The sequence below is a fragment of the Rhinoderma darwinii genome, chromosome 3 (assembly GCF_050947455.1).
Source record: "Rhinoderma darwinii isolate aRhiDar2 chromosome 3, aRhiDar2.hap1, whole genome shotgun sequence".
Lineage (NCBI taxonomy): Eukaryota > Metazoa > Chordata > Amphibia > Anura > Rhinodermatidae > Rhinoderma > Rhinoderma darwinii.
This window is the reverse complement of record NC_134689.1, coordinates 304959657-304980911: the sequence shown is the minus strand read 5'-3', so window position 1 is coordinate 304980911 and position 21255 is coordinate 304959657. Positions and strand designations below refer to the sequence as shown.

The window sequence follows — 21255 nt, the reverse complement described above, 5'->3', positions numbered from 1 at the left end:
TAAGGGTCCCAACAGTCAGACCCCGTATGATGAATATGCCATAAATTTCATTGCTAAAATATCTCTTTAAAATAATCTCATAAGTCTAACATCACTTAAAATGTATAGGAAAAGATGTATTATATATATGTGTGTGTGTGTATATATATATATATATATATATATATATATATATATATACAGGGTGGGCCATTTATATGGATACACCTAAATAAAATGGGAATGGTTGGTGATATTAACTTCCTGTTTGTGGCACATTAGTATATGGGAGGGGGGAAACTTTTCAAGCTGGGTGTTGACCATGGCGGACATTTTGAAGTCGGCCATTTTGTATCCAACTTTAGTTTTTTCAATGGGAAGAGGGTCATGTGACACAAACTTATCGAGAATTTCACAAGAAAAACAATGGTGTGCTTGGTTTTAATGTTACTTTATTCTTTCATGAGTTATTTACACGTTTCTGACCACTTATAAAATGTGTTCAAAGTGCTGCCCATTGTGTTGGATTGTCAATGCAACCCTCTTCTCCCACTCTTCACACACTGATAGCAACACCGCAGAAGAAATGCTAGCACAGGCTTCCAGTATCCGTAGTTTCAGTTGCTGCACATCTCGTATCTTCACAGCATAGACAATTGCCTTCAGATGACCCCAAAGATAAAAGTCTAAGGGGGTCAGATCGGGAGGCATTTCTTCTGCGGTGTTGCTATCAGTGTGTGAAGAGTGGGAGAAGAGGGTTGCATTGACAATCCAACACAATGGGCAGCACTTTGAACACATTTTATAAGTGGTCAGAAACTTGTAAATAACTCATGAAAGAATAAAGTAACGGTAAAACCAAGCACACCATTGTTTTTCTTGTGAAATTCTCGATAAGTTTGATGTGTCACATAACCCTCTTCCCATTGAAAAAACTAAAGTTGGATACAAAATGGCCGACTTCAAAATGGCCGCCATGGTCAACACCCAGCTTGAAAAGTTTCCCCCCTCCCATATACTAATGTGCCACAAACAGGAAGTTAATATCACCAACCATTCCCATTTTATTTAGGTGTATCCATATTAATGGCCCACCCTATATGTGTGTGTATATATATATATGTATGTGTGTATATATATATATATATATATATATATATATATATATAGTTATATATATATATATATATATATATATATATATATATATACTGTATAGGTTGATAGATATGATATATAGATCTGATAATTACATGGATATCTTAGATACCATATGTGCTTTGATGTTTTGTATTGTTTATTTGGGGATTTATGATCACTAACAGTAGGAGACATAACAGATTTACAGCTTTTGTACTAACTTTTTCATACATATGGTAAATTGTATAATTGTTTCTAAAGAGCTGTGTCTTCTGATTCATTTCTTTGACCAAAGAGCTTGTCCGCTATTATTCGTCCATCATATTTTGGCAAGTTTCCTCCAAAGTCGACTGGCAGGATGTCAGCATCGATTTCCTTATTAAAACTCTCAAGGTCCTCTCCGTGTACAAAAACCTGGTTAGAAATTACATTCCAAAATTAAAAAAGCTAAAGATCCTAAAGTTTAGTCCAAGTGCCAAGGCAGGAACAGGATCAATGTGCTGTTTGGTTAGTTACAAGGAAAATATACTAGGAATAAGTAATGACATTATTTCCAGACCCTTCAGATGATCACCAGGGTCTGAGCTACAAGACAGTGACTTAGGGACGAACATTCATATGTCAATCACAGTTATCATGATTTAGTAGATTTCGACTGTAGTATTATTAGCCATCAGACTGGGGCAGTATATGTGGCAATATTGTACCAGTACATTTCATATAACTTACAGTTTCATGTTTTGTCTACTATTATTGACAACAATGACAGAAAGGAACTCCGTTATATTAAAAAGAGGGTGGGCACTGGAGCCGGCGTGTAGTAGTGCCGTCAGTGCTCTGTAGTTGTAGTCGATAGCTGCAGAGCACTAACTGAGCGAGGGTGGGGTTTTGACATATGCTCGTGCTGCTTCAGGGGTATGGAGCAATGGTTATTTTTCCTGAAGGGGAGAGACCATACAGGCAGTATAGTGTAGAGAGAGAGGAGATTACCTGAAGCAAAGGGAGGAGGGAAAGATCACACACAGAGAGCAGTGTAGAGGGAGCGATGAGAGAACACACACACACACACACACACACACACACACACACACACACACACACACACACACACACACACACACACACACACACACACACACACACACACACACACACACACACACACACACACACACACACACACACACACACACACACACACACACACACACACACACACACACACACACACACACACACACACACTGGCGTAGCTATAGGGGTCGCAGCGGTCGCAATTGCGACCGGGCCCAGAAGCCAGGGGGGCCCACGGCCCCCCGCACCACATCAATAAAAAGTTACTATAGTAACTCGGGCCGCGGGTCCCTGTTACTATAGTAACATACTTTACTTACCTTCCTGGTTCCGGATCGCAGCGGAGGTCCTGACGTCAGGCGCTGTGCGCAGCGCATGACGTCACAGCGCTATGCCGCCGCGCACAGCATCGAGACTACAGAACTCCCGCCGCGGCCGAAGAGGAAGGTAAGGTTTGCCCTGACTGGCGGGGTCCGACTCCCGGGACCCGCCAATCAGCTGTTTTGAAGGGGCCGCAGCACTCGTACGAGAGCTGCTCCCCTTCATTCCTGTCACTTCATTCCGGTCACACTGTGAATCGGTGTCGGCGATTCACAGTGTGAGCGAGTAGTGAAATGAAGGGGAAGCAGCTCTCGTACGAGTGCTGCGGCCCCTTCAAAACAGCTGATTTGCGGGTCCCGGGCGACACATCAGCTATTGATGGCCTATCCTGTGGATAGGCCATCAATGTTTAGTGACTGCACAACCCCTAAGCCTACGATGTATCAGGCTTAGGGGGCCCATGAGACAGGATCACAGATTGTGTGATCCTGTCTGCTGGGCCCTGTATCTAAGCCAATCACATGGTAGGCTTAGATACATGGCCCATGCGTGATCCTGTCTGCTGGGCCCTGTATCTAAGCCTACCACACTGTAGGTTTAGATACAGGGCCCCAGCACACAGTAATCTTATACTGTATAAGATTACTGTCTGCTGGACCCTGTATCTAAGCCTACCTTGTGGTAGGCTTAGATACAGGGTCCCACAGACAGTATCACACATGGGCCCTGTATCTAAGCCTTAGGGTATGTGCACAGACACTAATTACGTCCGTAATTGACGGACGTATTTCGGCCGCAAGTACTGGACCGAACACAGTGCAGGGAGCCGGGCTCCTAGCATCATAGTTATGTACGATGCTAGGAGTCCCTGGCTCGCTGCAGGACAACTGTCCCATACTGTAAACATGTTTTCAGTACGGGACAGTTGTTCGGCAGCGAGGCAGGGACTCCTAGCGTCGTACATAAGTACGACGCTAGGAGCCCGGCTCCCTGCACTGTGTTCGGTCCAGTACTTGCGGCCGAAATACGTCCGTCAATTACGGACGTAATTAGTGTGTGTGCACATACCCTAACACGTGTTACTAATCATTTTTTGTGTGTTTTCTTACAGGTTCGGTCGTTGGACTACGGCGGATTCCAGGACTACTTCGATGACAGCTTTTTTTTTATTAATAAAATGGTTAATGAGGGTTGTGTGTTTTGTTTTTTTTATTTCAATAAAATATTTTTTCTATGTCTTTGTGTTTTTTTTTTAAACTATATTAGTACTGCCTTAGTAATGGCCGCCGGGTGATTGACAGCATCCATTGCTAAGGCGGGGCTTAGTGTTAGCGGATGCAGAGGCTAACACTAACCCCCTTTATTACCCCGGTACCCACCGCCACCAGGGGTGCTGGGAAGAGCCGGGTACGATCCAGTACCTGACCATCTGTAGTGATTGTCGGCCACTGGGGTGGCCGCAGGCTGGTATTATCAGGAGGGGAAAGGCCAAAAACAGTGGCCCTTCCCATCCTGGTGATGCTGCCTGCTGCTGCTTTATTGTATCTGGCTGGTTATGAAAATGGGGGGGACCCCACGTCATTTAAAAAAAAAAAAAATAATAATTGGAAAGAACGATTTCGGGTCCCCCCCAATTTTCATAACCAGCCAGATACAACACAGCAGCAGCAGGCAGCATTACAAGGGTGGGAAGGGCCACTGTTTTTGGCCTTCCCCAGCCTAATACTACCAGCCTGCGGCCACCCCGATGCCTGCCCGTCACTACAGATGGTCGGGTACTGGTTCATACCCGGCTCTTCCCAGTACCCCTGGTGGCGGTGGGTACCGGGGTAATAATGGGGGTTAGTGTAGCCTCTGCACCGGCTAACATTAAGCCTCGCCTTAGTAATGGAGGTTGTCAATCAGCCAGCGGCCATTATTACTAAGGCGGTGATAATAAAGTTTAAAAAGATACAAGCACATAGAAAAATATTTTATTGAAATAAAAAAAACAACCCTCATTAACCATTTTATTGAGAATAAAAAAAACGCCGTCATTGAAGTCCTCGTATCCGAAGTCCAACAACCGAACCTGTAAAAAAAACACAAAAATAATCAGTAACACATAAAGAAGCAAAATTATTATTCTTACCTATCCTGGGTCCAGCGCTGGAGACGCAATGTCAGCGAGCTGAGCCCTGTATCTAATCCAATCATGTGTGATACAGTCTGCTGAGCTGTGTATCTAATCCAATCATGTATGATACTGTCTGCTGGGCCCTATATCTAATCCGATCATGTGTGATACTGTCTGCTGAGCCACTGTATCTAATCCTATCATGTGTGATACTGTCTGCTGAGCCACTGTATCTAATCCTATCATGTGTGATACTGTCTGCTGGGCCACTGTATCTAATCCTATCATGTGTGATACTGCCTTCTGAGCCACTGTATCTAATCCTATCATGTGTGATACTGTCTGCTCAGCCACTGTATCTAATCCTATCCATAGTTTATAGGGTCGTAGTGCTATAGATATGCTATGCTGTCTCATATACACACTTTTTTTTGGGGCGGACACATATGTATTGGGGCTATTTCCCGGACATTTTAAGCCCTGAGGGTATGTTCACACGGCAGCATCTGTTACGGCTGAAATTACTGTGCTCTTTTCAGGAGAAAACAGCACCGTAATTTCAGCCGTAATGGCAAGTGCAGGCGTCTTTTGCTGCGTCCATTACGGAAGTAATTGAAGCTGGTTTTCCATGGAGTCCATGGAAAACGGCTCCATTTACGTCTGAAGAAGTGACAGGCACTTTTTTACGCGCCGCCTTTTGACAGCGACGCGTAAAAAAAAATGACCGTCGGCACAGAACATCGTAAGACTCATTCAAATGAATGGGCAGATGTTTGCCGACGCTTTTGAGCCGCATTTTCGGACGTAATTCAATGCTAAAACGCCCGAATTACGTCCGTAAATAGTGTGTGTGAACCCAGCCTTAGTGACGCCCCCGGCTGCTAGTGCTGCATTGTTGGGTCACTTAGGAGACCCAGCGATGCAGCTGAAAGCGGACCGTCGGCCATGAGAAGTTTGCGGGGGGGGGGGGGGCCCAGTAAGAATTTTTGCATCGGGGCCCATGAGCCTCTAGCTACGCCCCTGCACACACACACACGTTAAGACTCATGAGACCTGGTGGAGTAGTTCAGCTTGCGCCCCCTTTCTGTACCCACCACCTACGACAAATCTCACTCTATACATTTGTGTATGCATCATGTAGATGAAGTTGTACAATGCTGTAATATGGCTTTATGGGGCTCTACTCTACCTCTGTATGCATCTAATTTCATATGGAGGCAGGTTTTTTTCTGTCAGATTCTATATGTATCCGTCAGTAAAAAAAATTGTGGCTACTGCATCGCAATATGTATCAGCGAGGTATTCTAGGGGAAAATACCTCTGTTACACAATGGCACACATACCAGAGATTACAGGGTTCTGTACCTGGACATGAAAGGACCTGATTTAGAAGCGAGGAGGGTAAGCATATGGAGAAGTTACTGTAGTAACAGAGGATAGTGTAGTGTCACCTAATGTAAACTAGACCCCAGTTACTAGAGTAACTTTGTTGACAGAAGTGGTGCGGGTGCCATGGTCCCCACTGGCTTTAGTGCCCATTCGCAACTAGGAGCGCTGCGACCCTTTAGTTACACCACTGCACACACTAACCGCATCAGTGTCTGTGCCAACTTAGGAGAGGAGATCACACAGGAGTTATATTAGAAGAAGAAAGCAGTACAAGAATGAAGCTGTGCTGATACATGGGAGCTAGTGAAGGCAGCAGCATTCTGGACACACAAACCTCACATCCAGCATGTATTACTGGGAGAAATGCACCCACATGAGAAACGGCTAACACTAGGAGCAGTTTGCAAACTAAATATCAGGTTTGTTTGTTTTTAAAATCATTGAAGAAATGTAGTTCACAGCCTGACACGTAATTCAAGGTAACCACTAACACATGTAAAAATTATTTTTTCCATGTAAAAGTTTTTCATAGCCGTTAAGTGGGATCCATTTGCTAAAATATTAAGTTGACACCCTAATTTTACTTTAACCCCTTAAGGAAGCAGCCTAGTTTGGGCCTTAAGGCTCAGAGTCCATTTTTCAAAAATCTGACATATTTCACTTTATGTGGTAATAACATCGGAAGGCTTAAACCTATCCAAGCGATTCTGAGATTGTTTTCTCATGACACATAGCGCTTTATGTTACTGGTAAAATTTGGTCGATATATTCAGTGTTTATTTGTGAAATATAGCAAAATTTAGAGAAAATGTGAAAAAATAGCATCTTTCTGAATTTAAATGCATCTGCTTGTAACACAGAGGGTTATACCACTCAAAATAGTGACCAGTTCACATTTACCTTATGTCTACTATATGTTGGCATCATTTTATGAACATTCTTTTTTTTTCTAGGACGTTACAAGGCTCAGAACATAAGCAGCAATTTTGAATAAAATTTCAAAAGCCTCTTTTTTTAGGTACCAGTTCAGTTCTGAAGTGGCTTTGAGGGGCCTATATATTAGAAACCCCTATCAAACACCCCATTTTAGAAATTAGACCCGTCAAAGTATTCAAAACAGCATTTAGAAAGTGTATTAACCCTTTAGGTTTTTCACAGGAATTTAAAGCAAAGTAGAGGTGAAATTTACAAATTTCATTGTTTGGTCAGAAAATCCTTTTTATTCAATTTTTTTGCTGTAAAACAGAAGGTTTTACCAGAGAAACGCAACTTAATACTTATTGCCCATCAGTTTTTATTCAGTTTTGAGAAATATCCCACATGTGGCCCTAGTGCGCTAATGGACTGAAGCACCGGCCTCAGAAGCAAAGGAGCACCTACTGGATTTTGAGGCCTCTTTTTTATTAGGCATCATGTCCGGTATGAAGAGGTCTTGTGGTGCCAAAACAGTGGAAAACCCCCAAAAGTGACCCTATTTGGAAAACTACACCCCTCAAGGAACTTATTGAGGAGTATAGTGGGCATTTAGATCCCTCAGATTTTTTGCTGCATTTTGTGGAATTAGGTTGTGCAATTTAATTTTTCCGATAAAAGGTACGAAATTTTAATTTTAACAAGAAATAAAGGAGAAAAAGCAATTTCTCCCGATTACGGCAATACCCCACATGTGCTCATAAACTGCTGGTTGGACAAATAGCAGAGCTCAGAAAGGCAAGAGCTCTATTTGGCATGTAGATTTTGCTGGATTGGTTTCTGGGCGCCATGTCGCATTTGCAGAGCTTCTGAGGTACCAGTACAGGGGAAACCCCTTAAAAGTGACCCCATTTTGGAAACTAGACCGCTTTAGGAATTCATTGTAGTTTTCATGGAGTGCAAGCGACTTTTTGATCAGTTTTTATTCTATTGTTAAGAGAAAACAACAATTCTACTATTGGTTTTTATTCTATTTTTTTTTACAGCGTTCACCGTGCGCTATAAATGACATATTCACTTTATTCTGCGGGGCGATACGATTACAGCCTTACCATATTTTTATATTTTTTTTTATGACTTATGGTGTTTGCACAACAAAATAGTTTTTATAAAAAATCATTTGCTTTTTGTGTTACCTTATTCTAAGAGCCATAACTTTTTTTTATTTTTCCATCAAGAAAGCCGTGTATGGACTTGTTTTTTGTGTAAAGAACTGTAGTTTCGATCAGTACCATATTTAGGTACATGCGACTTGTTGATCTCTTTTTATTCCATTTTTTGGGATGGGAAGTAACCAAAAAATTGTGATTCTGGTATGGTTTATTATTATTTTCTTTTATGGTGTTCGCCGCGCGGGATAAATAACAAAATACTTTTGTAGTTCAGGCCGTTATGGACGCGCGATACAAATTATGTATAGTTTATTTGTTTATTTATTTATTAAATATTTAATAATATATTTATTTAATATTTATTTATTTAATAATAAAGAACTAATAAGGCAAAAAGGGGGATTTTTACTTTTATTACTTTTAAAACTTTTATTTTTACACAACGTTTTTTTACTTTTTTACACTCTTTTACTTTGTCCCACTAGGGAACTTGAAGGCACAAGGCCCTGATCTCTATTCTAATACACTTCACTACATGCGTAGTGCAGTGTATTAGAGTTGTCAGCTACTCGCTGACAGCAAGCATAGTGGGTCCTGACTTTGTCAGGAACCACTAGGCTTCCGTAGATGGCATAGCCGAACGCCATTATTAGGTCTCCGGTTGCCATAGCCACCATCGCCACCCACTATCATATAGCGGGCTGTCGATGGTGGTTTTATCCCTAAGAAGCCGCGATCGCTATTAAACGCGGCTTCTAAGGGGTTAATCAACGGTCCCCGCTGTAAGAGCTGAGGCAAATTCTGTACGAGACAGCAGTTGTCACAGCTTCTGTATGTGTTGGGAGGACGGCTGATATGGCCGTTCCTGCCATGACGTACTATTCAGTCATGGAGTGCGAACAATATGGTTACCATGACGGAATAGTATGTCCAGGAGCGCCAGGAGAGTGAAATCATGAAATTTACATACCTTATATGTATCAGTTTACTTTTTACTCTGATTTTCAAAAACATTTTTTAAACTGTAAGGGTATATTCACATGGCAGATTTGTTGCAGAAATTTCTGCGACTGCAAAATCAGTTCCACTTATCTAAATGGGATTGTTTCTGCAGCAAGTGCATGGATTTCTGCAAGTGCGATTTTGATGTATGAGATCGTTACAGAAATTTGTGCAACAAATCTGGCGTGTATGAATTCACCTTCAGTCGTCCTGTAATTGTCACCGATTTTCAGTACAGAAATATGTGATGATTTACAGTGCAATACACGTGAATGGGATTTTCAAATACCACATTGATATGTACCAGGGCATAATGCAGATTTTCAAATTCATAGCATGCCCATTCTGTTGCGGAAATGCTGAGTATTTTTACCATACATTTCAACCTTTGCAATGCTAAGGGTAAAATCTGAAGCAAAATCTCGGACAAAATCCACATGTAACACATGCCCTACTCTTATTGTCCGGGTATACACAGATACGATACAGCAACAAATCCTCCAGACATTCAAAATAAAATATAGGGAATCTGTTTCAAGAAAAACTCACCCTCTCCAGTAGTTTGCTCTTCAGAAAAGGCTTTACAACATTGTAGGTTGTGGTGAAGTACCATGGCTGGTGTATGAAGTGAACAGCCTTAAATCTTGCTGGAAAAGAGTCCTGATGGTTAAAGACAAAGAAAAATTACCCAATCTATCCTGACATAACAGATAGATAGATAGATAGATAGATAGATAGATAGATAGATAGATAGATAGATAGATAGATAGATAGATAGATAGATAGATAGATAGATGATAGATGATAGATAGGTAGATAGATAGCAGGGGCGTAGCTAGGGGTTGCACTAAATTGAGTTGTATTTGTGCTGGTCTTGTATTTATGTACTGAGCTTGGTTCTGGTGTTGTATATAAGTACTGAGCTTGGTACTGGTGTTGTGTGTATGTATATATATATATATATATATATATATATATATAGAGAGAGATCCAAAAATAGGCAGCACACCATAGAATTAGTGAAAAAAGAGGGTACTTTATTGGTCCCAAGTGCGACGTTTCGGCTCTATCCACTAGAGCCTTTCTCAAGCCTTGAGAAAGGCTCTAGTGGATAGAGCTGAAACGTCGCACTTGGGACCAATAAAGTACCCTCTTTTTTCACTAATTCTATGGTGTGCTGCCTATTTTTGGATCTCTGTGGATATTGAGAGCTTGGCCTGCTCCCTGAGGCTTGCACCCACATCTTCCTACATCTTTCCACCGGTGCTGCTGGATCTTTTTTGTTTGTCTATATATATATATATATATATATATATATATATTGAGCTCGGTTCTTGTGCCGTATTTATGCACTGAGCTTTGTTCTGGTGCTTTATATATATATTGAGCTTGGTTCTGGTGCTGTATTTATGTACTGAGCTTGGGCTTTGTTCTGGTGAGGTATTTATGTACTGTGCTTTGTTCTGGTGCTGTATATATGTAGTGAGCTTGGTTCTGGAGTTGTATATAGAACTATATTGCATGTAAAATGTACAAATGGTTTTATGCTTGAGTTGCACACAAAAAAATGTGGAAAAAAAAAAGACACATCATTGATTGGTAGAGAAAACAAACATGACGAGGGGGAAGGAGATGTCGTGAAAAAGGTTTGGGGGTGGGCGCCAAACTGAATTTTTGCACCGGGTGCTGGAGAACCTAGCTACGCCTCTGTAGATAGATAGATAGATAGATAGATAGATGTCCAGTTAGGCAATGAAGTGAAACTTCTTTAGTTATATCCTAAATCATATCATATGTATTGAGTATTAGGCTGGGTTCACACGAGCACATTAACGTCCGTAATGGACGGACGTATTTCGGCCGGAAGTCCCGGACCGAACTCAGTGCAGGGAGCCGGGCTCCTAGCATCATAGTTATGTACGATGCTAGGAGTCCCTGCCTCTCTGCAGGACAACTGTCCCGTACTGTAATCATGTTTTCAGTACGGGACAGTAGCTCTGCGGAGAGGCAGGGACTCCTAGCGTCGTACATAACTACGATGCTAGGAGCCCGGCTCCCTGCACTGAATTTGGTCCGGGACTTCCGGCCGAAATACGTCCGTCCATTACGGACGTTAATGTGCTCGTGTGAACCCAGCCTTATAAGTACAACTAATAATTTACAGTGGCTATATTGCATACTTAAAGTGAACCTGTCACCAGCATTTGACCTATTAAACCAGCAATACATGGTGGGAGTGGATGAAAAATAATTTTTATGTAACCCATAATTATCTTAAGTATGCCCTGTATCTTTAGTATTTAGTTTTTTTAGTGTTCCTGTGCCGTATGCTAATGAGGACAAGAGTCATATCTTCGTTTGAAAATAGTCATATTTTCAATCCTCAAGCCTTTCCGAGTTAACTCTGCCTTCTTTATTTTGATTGACAGCTCATAGCCTCCCCCCAGCACACACAAAATCCCGCACTTAAGCATCAATGCCCTTTTCTGGTGCGTGCGCACAACGGGACACCATAGCGGTGCATGTGCAGTAATTAGATTTGAGACCCGGACGAAGCAGGGAAGGGTGTCGGATCATATATTGCGGGCGCATGTACGCTATGTCAGACGAGATTTTGGCATTCAGGGCGGGCCGGTTTTTGGTGGTGGGTGAGCATAAGAAGAGGAACAAACGAGCATGCCGAATTATTACCATAAAAGGAGCAAAATGTTTGCAAACCGTTATTTACGTTCAGATGAGGAGTTTAGAAGAGGGGATAATGGCAATGATCTTTTGACAGTAATGGCCAGCGAGGGGTGAGTAGAGTTCAATAGGCGAAATGTTGGTGACAGTTTCCCTTTAATACCTAGTTGCCCCATAAAAACTCTACCAAAGTATCACGAGGCCTAGATCCATGCACACTGCCCTGTTTTCTGCATTCCATCCCCTAAATCAAGCACACGTCCTCCCAACTTATCCAAGGACTCTGAGCTATTTTCCATAACTGCTTCTGGCCTCATGGGTGACACCTCCCTGTCCTCTTCTCTCCCAGGCCCCTATGTGAATTATTGTCCGTGACCATTATTTCCTAACACTGAGACCGGAAGTGATGTCTTTTGATGGAAAGATGCAGACCGAAATGACACCAAAATTTGCATTGACACGTGTCCACACACTGAAGAGCAAGACATGGTATGAAGAGCAGGTAGACATGGGGACTACCTCACCTTGAATGGTGCATTGTGCGGTACCCTTTGTTAGCACCCCCCTACAGTCTACAAATAACGATACCATATAGTGCATTCACTTCCATACAGATGCATATATAACAAGGCTATACAGTGCTGCAACCACTATACACTACAAAAATACACTGTACAGTGACTAAGTAGTAGTGCCACACAACCCCTATGTAAATACCAAAATAAAATGCTCTAAAAAAAACACTATGCGGTGATCAAATAAGTGCTCCATAAGCTACCAAACAAACAAAATTTACTGCTGTACAACTGATATTAAAAGTCTTGGGTTTCAGGACATCGGTGGTGCCCCTTAAAGAGGCTCTGTCACCAGATTATAAGTGCCCTATCTCCTACATAATGTGATCGGCGATGTAATGTAGATAACAACAGTGATTTTTATTTTGAAAAACGATTAATTTTGAGCAAGTTATGCACAATTTTAGATTTATGCTAATTAGTTTCTTAATAGACAACTGGGCGTGTTTTTACTTTTTTACCAACTGGGCGTTGTAAAGGGATGTGTATGACGCTGACCAGTCAGCGTCATACACTTCTCTCCATTAATTTTTAACAGTACTCGCAACACAGCGTGACCTCGCAAGATCACTCTATGCAGTCACATACATACATTATGCACTCTATGCAGTCACATACATCAACTTTACCGAAGTGCGATTAGCTCGCGCTATCAGGAAGCCAGTTTTAAATTGCTCTCTCGGTGGTATAGGACCCCGGTTCGCCTACACCGTATTTTCCCGACTGTATCTCCCCTTTGTTGGAGGTGCGGATTGGACAATGGCACCTTTCGCCATACCTTTTGGTCCTGTCCTCTACTCACAGAGTTCTGGGAAGGGGTTAAGAGGGTGATCTGCGAGGTAACAGATACCAGTCTTGACATGGATGCAACCTTCTTTCTCCTTCATCACTGCGACATTCCAGCACATATTTATAAATGCTCCTTGCTTCACATTTTAGTGATGGACGCTCGAGTTCCTTTCCTCCCACTTTGTCCCTCTGGGTATCAAGGGTTAACGATCTCATGCATATGGAGGATCTGACCTCTTGCGTTCATGACACCCATGCTAGGTTCTGCCTAACGTGGTCTCCCTGGATTAGTTTCCAGGACTCTGACTGCTACAAAGACATTCTTCGAGAGATGGACACTGTTCATTAGCCCGTTGGGGGCTCTCTCTGGAGATGAGGGGACTGCCTCGGTGGGAAGTGATGTCTTTCCTCCTCCCTTCCTTACACTTTCTCCCTTTCATTTATTGCTATGTCTCCTTTTTCGTCTACATTTTGGGGGTTGTTTCTCAGTTAATTTAGATTTGAATAATATTGTCCTATCTACTGATATGTTTACAGTGCGCTGTTCAGTGAAATCCATCTTCATCTCTGTATATGTGTTTCAACCGCCCTTATGTACATGCTGTATTTTTATTATGTGGAAAATGTGGCTGTTGGTCACGCAAATAAAGAATTAAAAAAAAAACAACTTTACCGAAGTGTCTTGAGAGTGAATAGACATTGCCTCCAGTCAGGACGCGATGTCTATTCACACTCCCGACACTTCGGTAAAGTTTCTGTGAATGACAGCACAGCGTGATCTCATGAGATCACACTGTGCTGTGTGAGTAAATCCCCAAGAAACTTTACTGAAGTGTCGGGAGTGTGAATAGACATCGCGTCCTGGCTGGAGGCGATGTCTATTCACTCTCAAGACACTTCTGTAAATTTAATGTGGGAGTATGTGACTGCACAGATTGATCTCGTGAGATCACGCTGTGTTGCGAGTACTGCTAAAAATGAATGGAGAGAAGTGTATGACGCTGACTGGTCAGCGTCATACACTTCACTTTACAACGCCCAGTTGGTAAAAAAGTAAAAACACGCCCAGTTGTCTATTAAGAAACTAAAAAGCATAAATCTAAAATTGTGCATAACTTGCTCAAAATAAAAACCACTGTTGTTATCTACATTACAGTACATAGGAGACAGGGCACTTATAATGTGGTCACAGAGCCCCTTTAAGCATCAACGGATGACACACCAATTCCATATCCAACACCTGCTACATTCACATTTTATTTAAGAGAAGAATACTATCGATTTGTTTTTATTAGAAATACATTGTTTTATAACATTTGCTGTGTTTATTTTACCTGTAACATGTCCACCATTTTTTTCAATTCATAAGGTTTAATACCCGATGCTTGTTGCATTGTGAATCCTTTAAAGTTCTCTATAATGCAGAAGCCATTGATCTGCGTCTCCTCATTCTGTAAAAGGTTCTCCAGAATAATGCAGTATGCACGGAGAATCTGAAAAACAATATTAGTAGCTTAAATACACCATAGAAAATGAACATGAATGCAGCCTGAGGTATATTTCAAAGCTACTGAACCCCAATTCAAAATCTGTAACAGGACTCTACAGCTATCATGTGCCCTTTGGTTTCTGATGTATTTTTATGTGACAGAGGGGCCTTTGGGCTACCTCTGGCACCAGTGCCTGGTGGTGACTGCTACCTTTGCACCCCTATAACTATGCTCCTGAATGTAGTTGCTCTGCTTGGCATATGGCTTTATAGTCTACTAAAGGGCAGTGGCAAAAAGGAAAACAGAAACTGTGCTAGCAGTTTATTGGGGTCAATGGGCTTGGCAGGATTTCAATAGTCTGAGGCAATTTCCTCCTGAACTGAAAACATTTTCCTATGTAAAAAAAAAAAGCACTAGGCTCTGATGTCCTCCAAGAATGTTCTCAAGCCTTATATATTCCTTAAAAGTGCCACTTTAGTAACCCTTCATATCAAACTGTCCCCAGCTGAGCCTATGCATGGGAGCCAATAATGGGCTGTATTATTATCATCACAAGAAAAAATAACAAAATGGAATTCAGAGCAAAACCTGTTCATATATTCTGATTGCTAAAATCTAATTAAAGATCAGTGACTGCTAAGCATTTCATTTGGATTTTGGGAACCATTTAAACTGCACTTTATAGACCACCACAAACCTCATCAAATGTGATCTCCTCATAGTCCCAGTTCTCAATATTAAAAAGTAGGATCACTCTGCCATTCTTGTCTCTGCTAGTTAAAATCCCAGGGTAACCAGCCTCTATGGTGCTTCTCACAGCCTCTGGTGTCAGGTTGTCAAACAGCTCAGGGTATTGCTGTCGGAAATGTACATAGCCTATTGGAAAGAATGTAGATAAAAATAATGTGATCAGAATCCTCTTGTTCATGACAGTTGTAAAGATGGGCGTTGTGTACCTTTATTTCTTAAAGGGATTGGCCACTAATAACTAAGTCTTGCTAGATCAATTGAATATAGTCAAATAATACATTTGCCAATATACAGTCTGTACCTTTTCTGCCTTTAGAACTGTGTCTGCATGCCCCCCCCCCCCACGACCAACACTCCAGAAAAGCACAATGAAAGGTCTTCAAAATGGAGTCTACATGGGCATCACGTGACCACATCATTCATAAAAATGCACGATCACGAGTGATGAAACTTCACGCTCTCTATCGGGGCTACTTTGTTCAGTACAGACATATTGCGCTCTTCTCTTTGATGTGATGCCATGCTGCGCAGTGTTTGATGTCTGTGAGAAGAGATGCAGGGTGAGATTTGGAGTTTTTAGGTGAGCGACAGCGCTCCCTATAAGGTGGGTGGCCGCGCACCTTCCACAGTCCGCCCGCTCACTAAAGTTTACAGCCTGTGCACTGTCACGGGCGGCGGGCTGATGCAGTGGCGTCGCTAGCATCGGAGGGGGCTTCGGTGCTAACGACAGCCACATTCACTTGTATGTGTGTCCTCAGGATGCAGATACAAATGAATACTAGAGGCTGCAGGCCACGTTAGGCCTGCAGCCTATAAGGTGCTGGGAGGACTCCCTGCGTAGGCTGGTGTGATGACATCACATCATCACGCTGCTCTGCACATGCGTCCCGCCCGAGAGGCAGTGTAGTACTCCGTCCATCGCGGGGCAAGGTAAGCACAATTTGTTTTTTGAGGGGGCTGTGTGGTAATATACAGGGAATTTCTGTGTGCCAGTATATACAAGGGGAGAGGGGAGCTGTGTAGCACTATACACAAGGGGAGGGTGGATTGCTGTGTCGTTAATATACGGGGGGGATTGCTGTGTGGCAGTATATACAGGGGGGCTGTGTAGCACTATATATAAGGGGAGGGAGGATTGCTGTGCGGCAGTATATACACGGGGGGAGAATTGCTGTGTGGTAATATACAAGGGGGGAAATTGCTGTGTGGTAATATACAGGGGGCTGTGTAGCACCATATATGAGGGGATGGCGGGGATTGCTGTGTGGCAGTATATACAAGGGGAAGGGTGCTGTGTGGCAGTATATACAAGGGGAGGGGGGATTGCTGTGTGACAGTATATACAAGGAGAGGGGGCTGTGTGACAGTATATACAAGGGGAGGGGGCTGTGTGGCAGTATATACAAGGGGAGGGGAGGGGGATTGCTGTGTAGCAATATTTACAAGGGGAGGGAATTACTGTGTGGCAGTATATACAAGGAGAGGGGGGATTGCTGTGTGGCAGTATATACAAGGGGAGGGGGATTGCTGTGTAGCACTATATACAAGGGGAAGGGGGGCTCTGTAGCAGTATATACAAGGGGAGAGGGGGGCTGTGTAGCAGTATATACAAGGGGAGGGGGGATTGCTGTGTGACAGTATATACAAGGGGAGGGGACTGTGTGGCAGTATATACAAGGGGAGGGGAGGGGGGCTGTGTGACAGTATATACAAGGGGAGGGGGCTGTGTGGCAGTATATACAAGGGGAGGGGAGGGGGATTGCTGTGTAGCAATATTTACAAGGGGAGGGGGATTACTGTGTGGCAGTAAATGCAAGGAGAGGGGGGATTGCTGTGTGGCAGTATATACAAGGGGAGGGGGATTGCTGTGTAGCACTATATACAAGGGGAAGGGGGGGGCTGTGTAGCAGTATATACAAGGGGAGAGGGGGGCTGAGTAGCACCATATACGAGGGGAGGGCGGGGATTGCTGTGTGGCAGTATATACAAGGGGAAGGGGGCTGTGTGGCAGTATATACAAGGGGAGGGGGGATTGCTGTGTGACAGTATATACAAGGGGAGGGGGGCTGTGTGACAGTATATACAAGGGGAGGGGGCTGTGTGGTAGTATATACAAGGGGAGGGGGATTGCTGTGTAGCAATATATACAAGGGGAGGGGATTGCTGTGTGGCAGTATATACAAGGAGAGGGGGATTGCTGTGTGGCAGTATATACAAGGGGAGTGGGGATTGCTGTATGGCAGTATATACAAGGATAGGGGGGCCGTGTGACAGTATATACAAGGAGAGGGGGGATTGCTATGTGGCAGTACATACGAGGGGAGGGGGGATTGCTGTGTGGCAGTACATACAAGGGGGCTGTATGGCATTATCTACAGGGGGCTGTGTGATATTATCTACAGGGGGGCTGCGTGGCGCTATGTACAGATGGCTGCATGGCGCTATCTACATGGGGGCTGTGTGGCGCTATCTACATGGGGGCTGTGTGGCACTATCTACAGGGGGCTGTGTGGCGCTATCTATGGGGGGGGGCTGTGTGTGGCAGTATCTACAGGGGGTCCGTGTGGCGCTATCTACGGGGGGGGTCTGTGTGGCGCTATCTACAGGAACAGTAGTGTAAGAGAAGGATTCTTTCATTGATGCCTATAGTTGGTGTTTATAACTGTCTATTTTACTGCTGGACTTGTAATATTATAGTATGTAAAAAAGTAATTAAAACTGATTTAAAATAAGTTTTCTTATTCTCTGATTTAGTATTCTATAGTAGCGTTACTGGGTGTATTATTTTTAGCATCAGATCGCCCACCATTGATTGAGACTTGCCCTGCTCCCTAACTGCTCCACTCAGGAGCTGCCAAGGCGAACATTGGTGAACGATTCAGATCGCTTCCAGTAACTATAAATACCGCCCAAAGAAACCCGTGAGTAACTGTAAACAACCGGAGATAGCGGCATCACGGGGAGAAAACAGTGGGGCTATGTTTTAGCACAAATACATTATTTTGCTTATTTAATTATCTCCTCCACATATTTAAAGAGAACCTTTCACCTCCCCATACATGTGCAGCTGAGTGCAGCAGGTAATGGGGAGGGCTGCACAAACCCTGGGGCACTTTAAAAAAAAATTCTACCTCCCTCCGTTATTTCGATATCGGTGCCGTTATATTTGGCAACCGATATTTAAATAAACCCCTGAACTGCCAACGGGGCGTGTATTGGCAATGGGGCGTGTTACTATGGCTGTGACACTGTCCAATCAGATATGGACAGAGTTACAGCAAGAGCGAGAAGAGAGAGTGTGAGCGCGCACGCTCTGACTCTCACACTTTCAAGATCAGTCTTCTGCCGTACAGGCAAGGGGGCATATCACTGCTACGGACAGTGTAAGAGCTGTGGAGGGCATGTGCGCTCTTTTCTCTTCAGCTCTTGCGAGAGATCAGTCTTGTATTGTCTGCCGAACTGGTAAGGGGGTGTATCCCTGCTATGGACAGTGCAGGCGCTCAGTGAGACGCCCCCTTGCCAGTTCGGCAGACAAAGTACAAGACTGATCTCTCACAAGAGCTGAAGAGATGAGAGCGCGCTCTCCTCTCCACAGCACTGTCCGTAGCAGTGACATGCCCCCTTGCCAGTTCGGCAGAAGACTGATCTTGAAAGCTGAAGAGTGAGAGAGCGTGCGCGCGCACACTCTCTCTCCTCGCTCTTGCTGTAACACTGTCCATATCTGATTGGACAGTGTCACAGCCATAGTAACACGCCCCCTTGCCAGTACACGCCCCGTTGACAGTTCAGGGGGTTATTTAAGGGAGGTAGAATTTTTTTTTAAAGTGCCCCAGGGTTTGTGCAGCCCTCCCCATTACATGCTGCACTCAGCTGCATATGTATGGGGAGGTGAAAGGTTCTCTTTAAGCAATTAAAAAAATGACGTGGAAGCTGGCCAACGACTTTTACATAAAAGCAGTAATAATTAAAAAGTTGTGCTATGTGTTTACTCAGGTTCCCTTTGTTGAATATTAATATTATATTTGGTTACACAATATCAAGGACAAGTGGAAGGGAGCACATACTTTGTCATAATTGTATGTGTAATGTATTTGTATATAGCTTTTATTATACGTGTGTATGTCTGGGATAGGGAAACTAGATTTTGAGGACCTTTGGTGACGGGTGTGATGTGGGTGATACAATCTCTGTACAGCACTGCAGAATATGTTGGTGCTATATAAGCAATGGGAAAAAAATAAATATTGCTGGGTATTCCCACACACAAAAACAATGTTATTGTGATCCCTTCTCTTCCCTGGACCTTCAGCGGCCTCAAGCTACTTTGTGTTCAGAGACTAGGCCTGTACATGGTGGTCTGTGATGTAGCCGCATAGAGCTTGTAAACATGTGACTCATTTGCGGGTGTCTGTGCATCTCTGTCAGTAAACTCAATACTTCATGTCTCATTCTGGTCAATGTCCCATGACTCCTTCAATGTTGGTTTTGTTTCAGTGACCATGTCAGACACAGCAACCACATAGTATTTAGTATGGAGAAATGAATGGATTCTTCCATTGTATAACACTAAGGTGACAGCTACACAAGTGCAAAACAAGGGCTACACATACACTATATGGCCAAAAGTATGTGGACATCCCCTCCTAATTATTGAGTTCAGGTGTTTCAGCTCTATCCAATGTAAGCAGGTACATAAAATCAAGCTGACTGCCATTTCACTGGCACTCAGGGGCGACCATACCATATGGGCGCAGGGGCCTTGCAGACAAGGGGGGACACGGCTACCTTAAAAAATGAACAGTGGTTCCTACTGTCTATTAGATCACATTTAAGGGAATATGCTCCTTCCTATTCATGTCTAACAATTGCTGGTGGATTGGAATAGCGGTTAGCAGATTTTCTGGTGGTCTATTACTATTGCATTACTGTTATCAAATTAACAGTTTGAAATCAAGAAGCTCATATAATGTTATTGCACAATGGCCCTCTGTTGTTTGTGTCTGGCCGATTATAGCTTTTCTGCTGCCTTAGGCGAAATCTGAAATGTCGGCCCCCAGATCTTGATTGGCATCCCCTGGCTGTTCTACATCACTACCAGCCTCCTCCAACTCTTGCGGATGCGTCGTTGCCTTGTATTCCTCTGGCATGCGTGGACACTGATGAAGTACAACTCGCTGCACGGTGTGTGCCCATGCAATGGCGCATCCGAGAAAGCTGGAGGAGACTGGTAGTGAAGTATAACAGCCAGGGGGATGTCAATCAAGCATGGAAAGGTGGGTTTGGAGGCAAGACTATGCAACTCTTCAGGATAGCGGCACCGCCACATGACCCTTTAATGAGTAATTAGCATATAGTGGGCTCCGTTTTAAAAGTTGATTTTATAGATTTTGCTGCATCTGAAAAAGCATTACAAGGGAATGTTTGGAAATATTGTCAGGTCATGTATTACCGCATGGTGGCAGTTCAAGTGGTTAAAATTACCTGTACTGAAATTAAAACAATTCCATCTGCCCTGCAATTTTGTTATTTTAAATATATCCTATATAATTACAGCACCAAAACCAAGCTCATACATATATAGAGTACCAGAACCAAGCTCAGTACATAAATACAGCACGGGAACCAAGCTCTAACATATATAGAGTACCAGAACCAAGCTCAGTACATAAAAACAGTACCAAAACCGAGCTCAGTACATATATACAACTCCAGAACCAAGCTCATACATATATACAGTACCAGAACCAACCTCAGTACATAAATACAACACCAGAACAAAGCTTAGTATATATATACACAACACCAGAACCAAGCTCAGTACATATATACAGCCCCAGAACCAAGCTCATTACATATATACAACA

The 21255-nt window shown here is 43.2% G+C and overlaps 1 protein-coding gene across 3 annotated transcripts in view; it reads right to left on the bottom strand.

Annotated features, from left to right (window-relative positions):
* Positions 1-1200: 1200 nt before the first annotated feature.
* RLBP1 (retinaldehyde binding protein 1) overlaps positions 1201-21255 on the bottom strand; it is a 60895-nt gene continuing 40840 nt past the window's right edge. For all 3 annotated transcript variants that reach the window (XM_075855274.1, XM_075855273.1, XM_075855275.1), the window contains exons 5-8: positions 15339-15517; positions 14486-14644; positions 9655-9765; positions 1201-1533 (exon numbers count right to left, since the gene is read on the bottom strand). In XM_075855274.1, the coding sequence (XP_075711389.1) occupies positions 1375-1533; positions 9655-9765; positions 14486-14644; positions 15339-15517 (608 nt within the window). In that variant the 3' untranslated portion in view covers positions 1201-1374. The remainder of the gene's footprint in view (positions 1534-9654; positions 9766-14485; positions 14645-15338; positions 15518-21255) is intronic.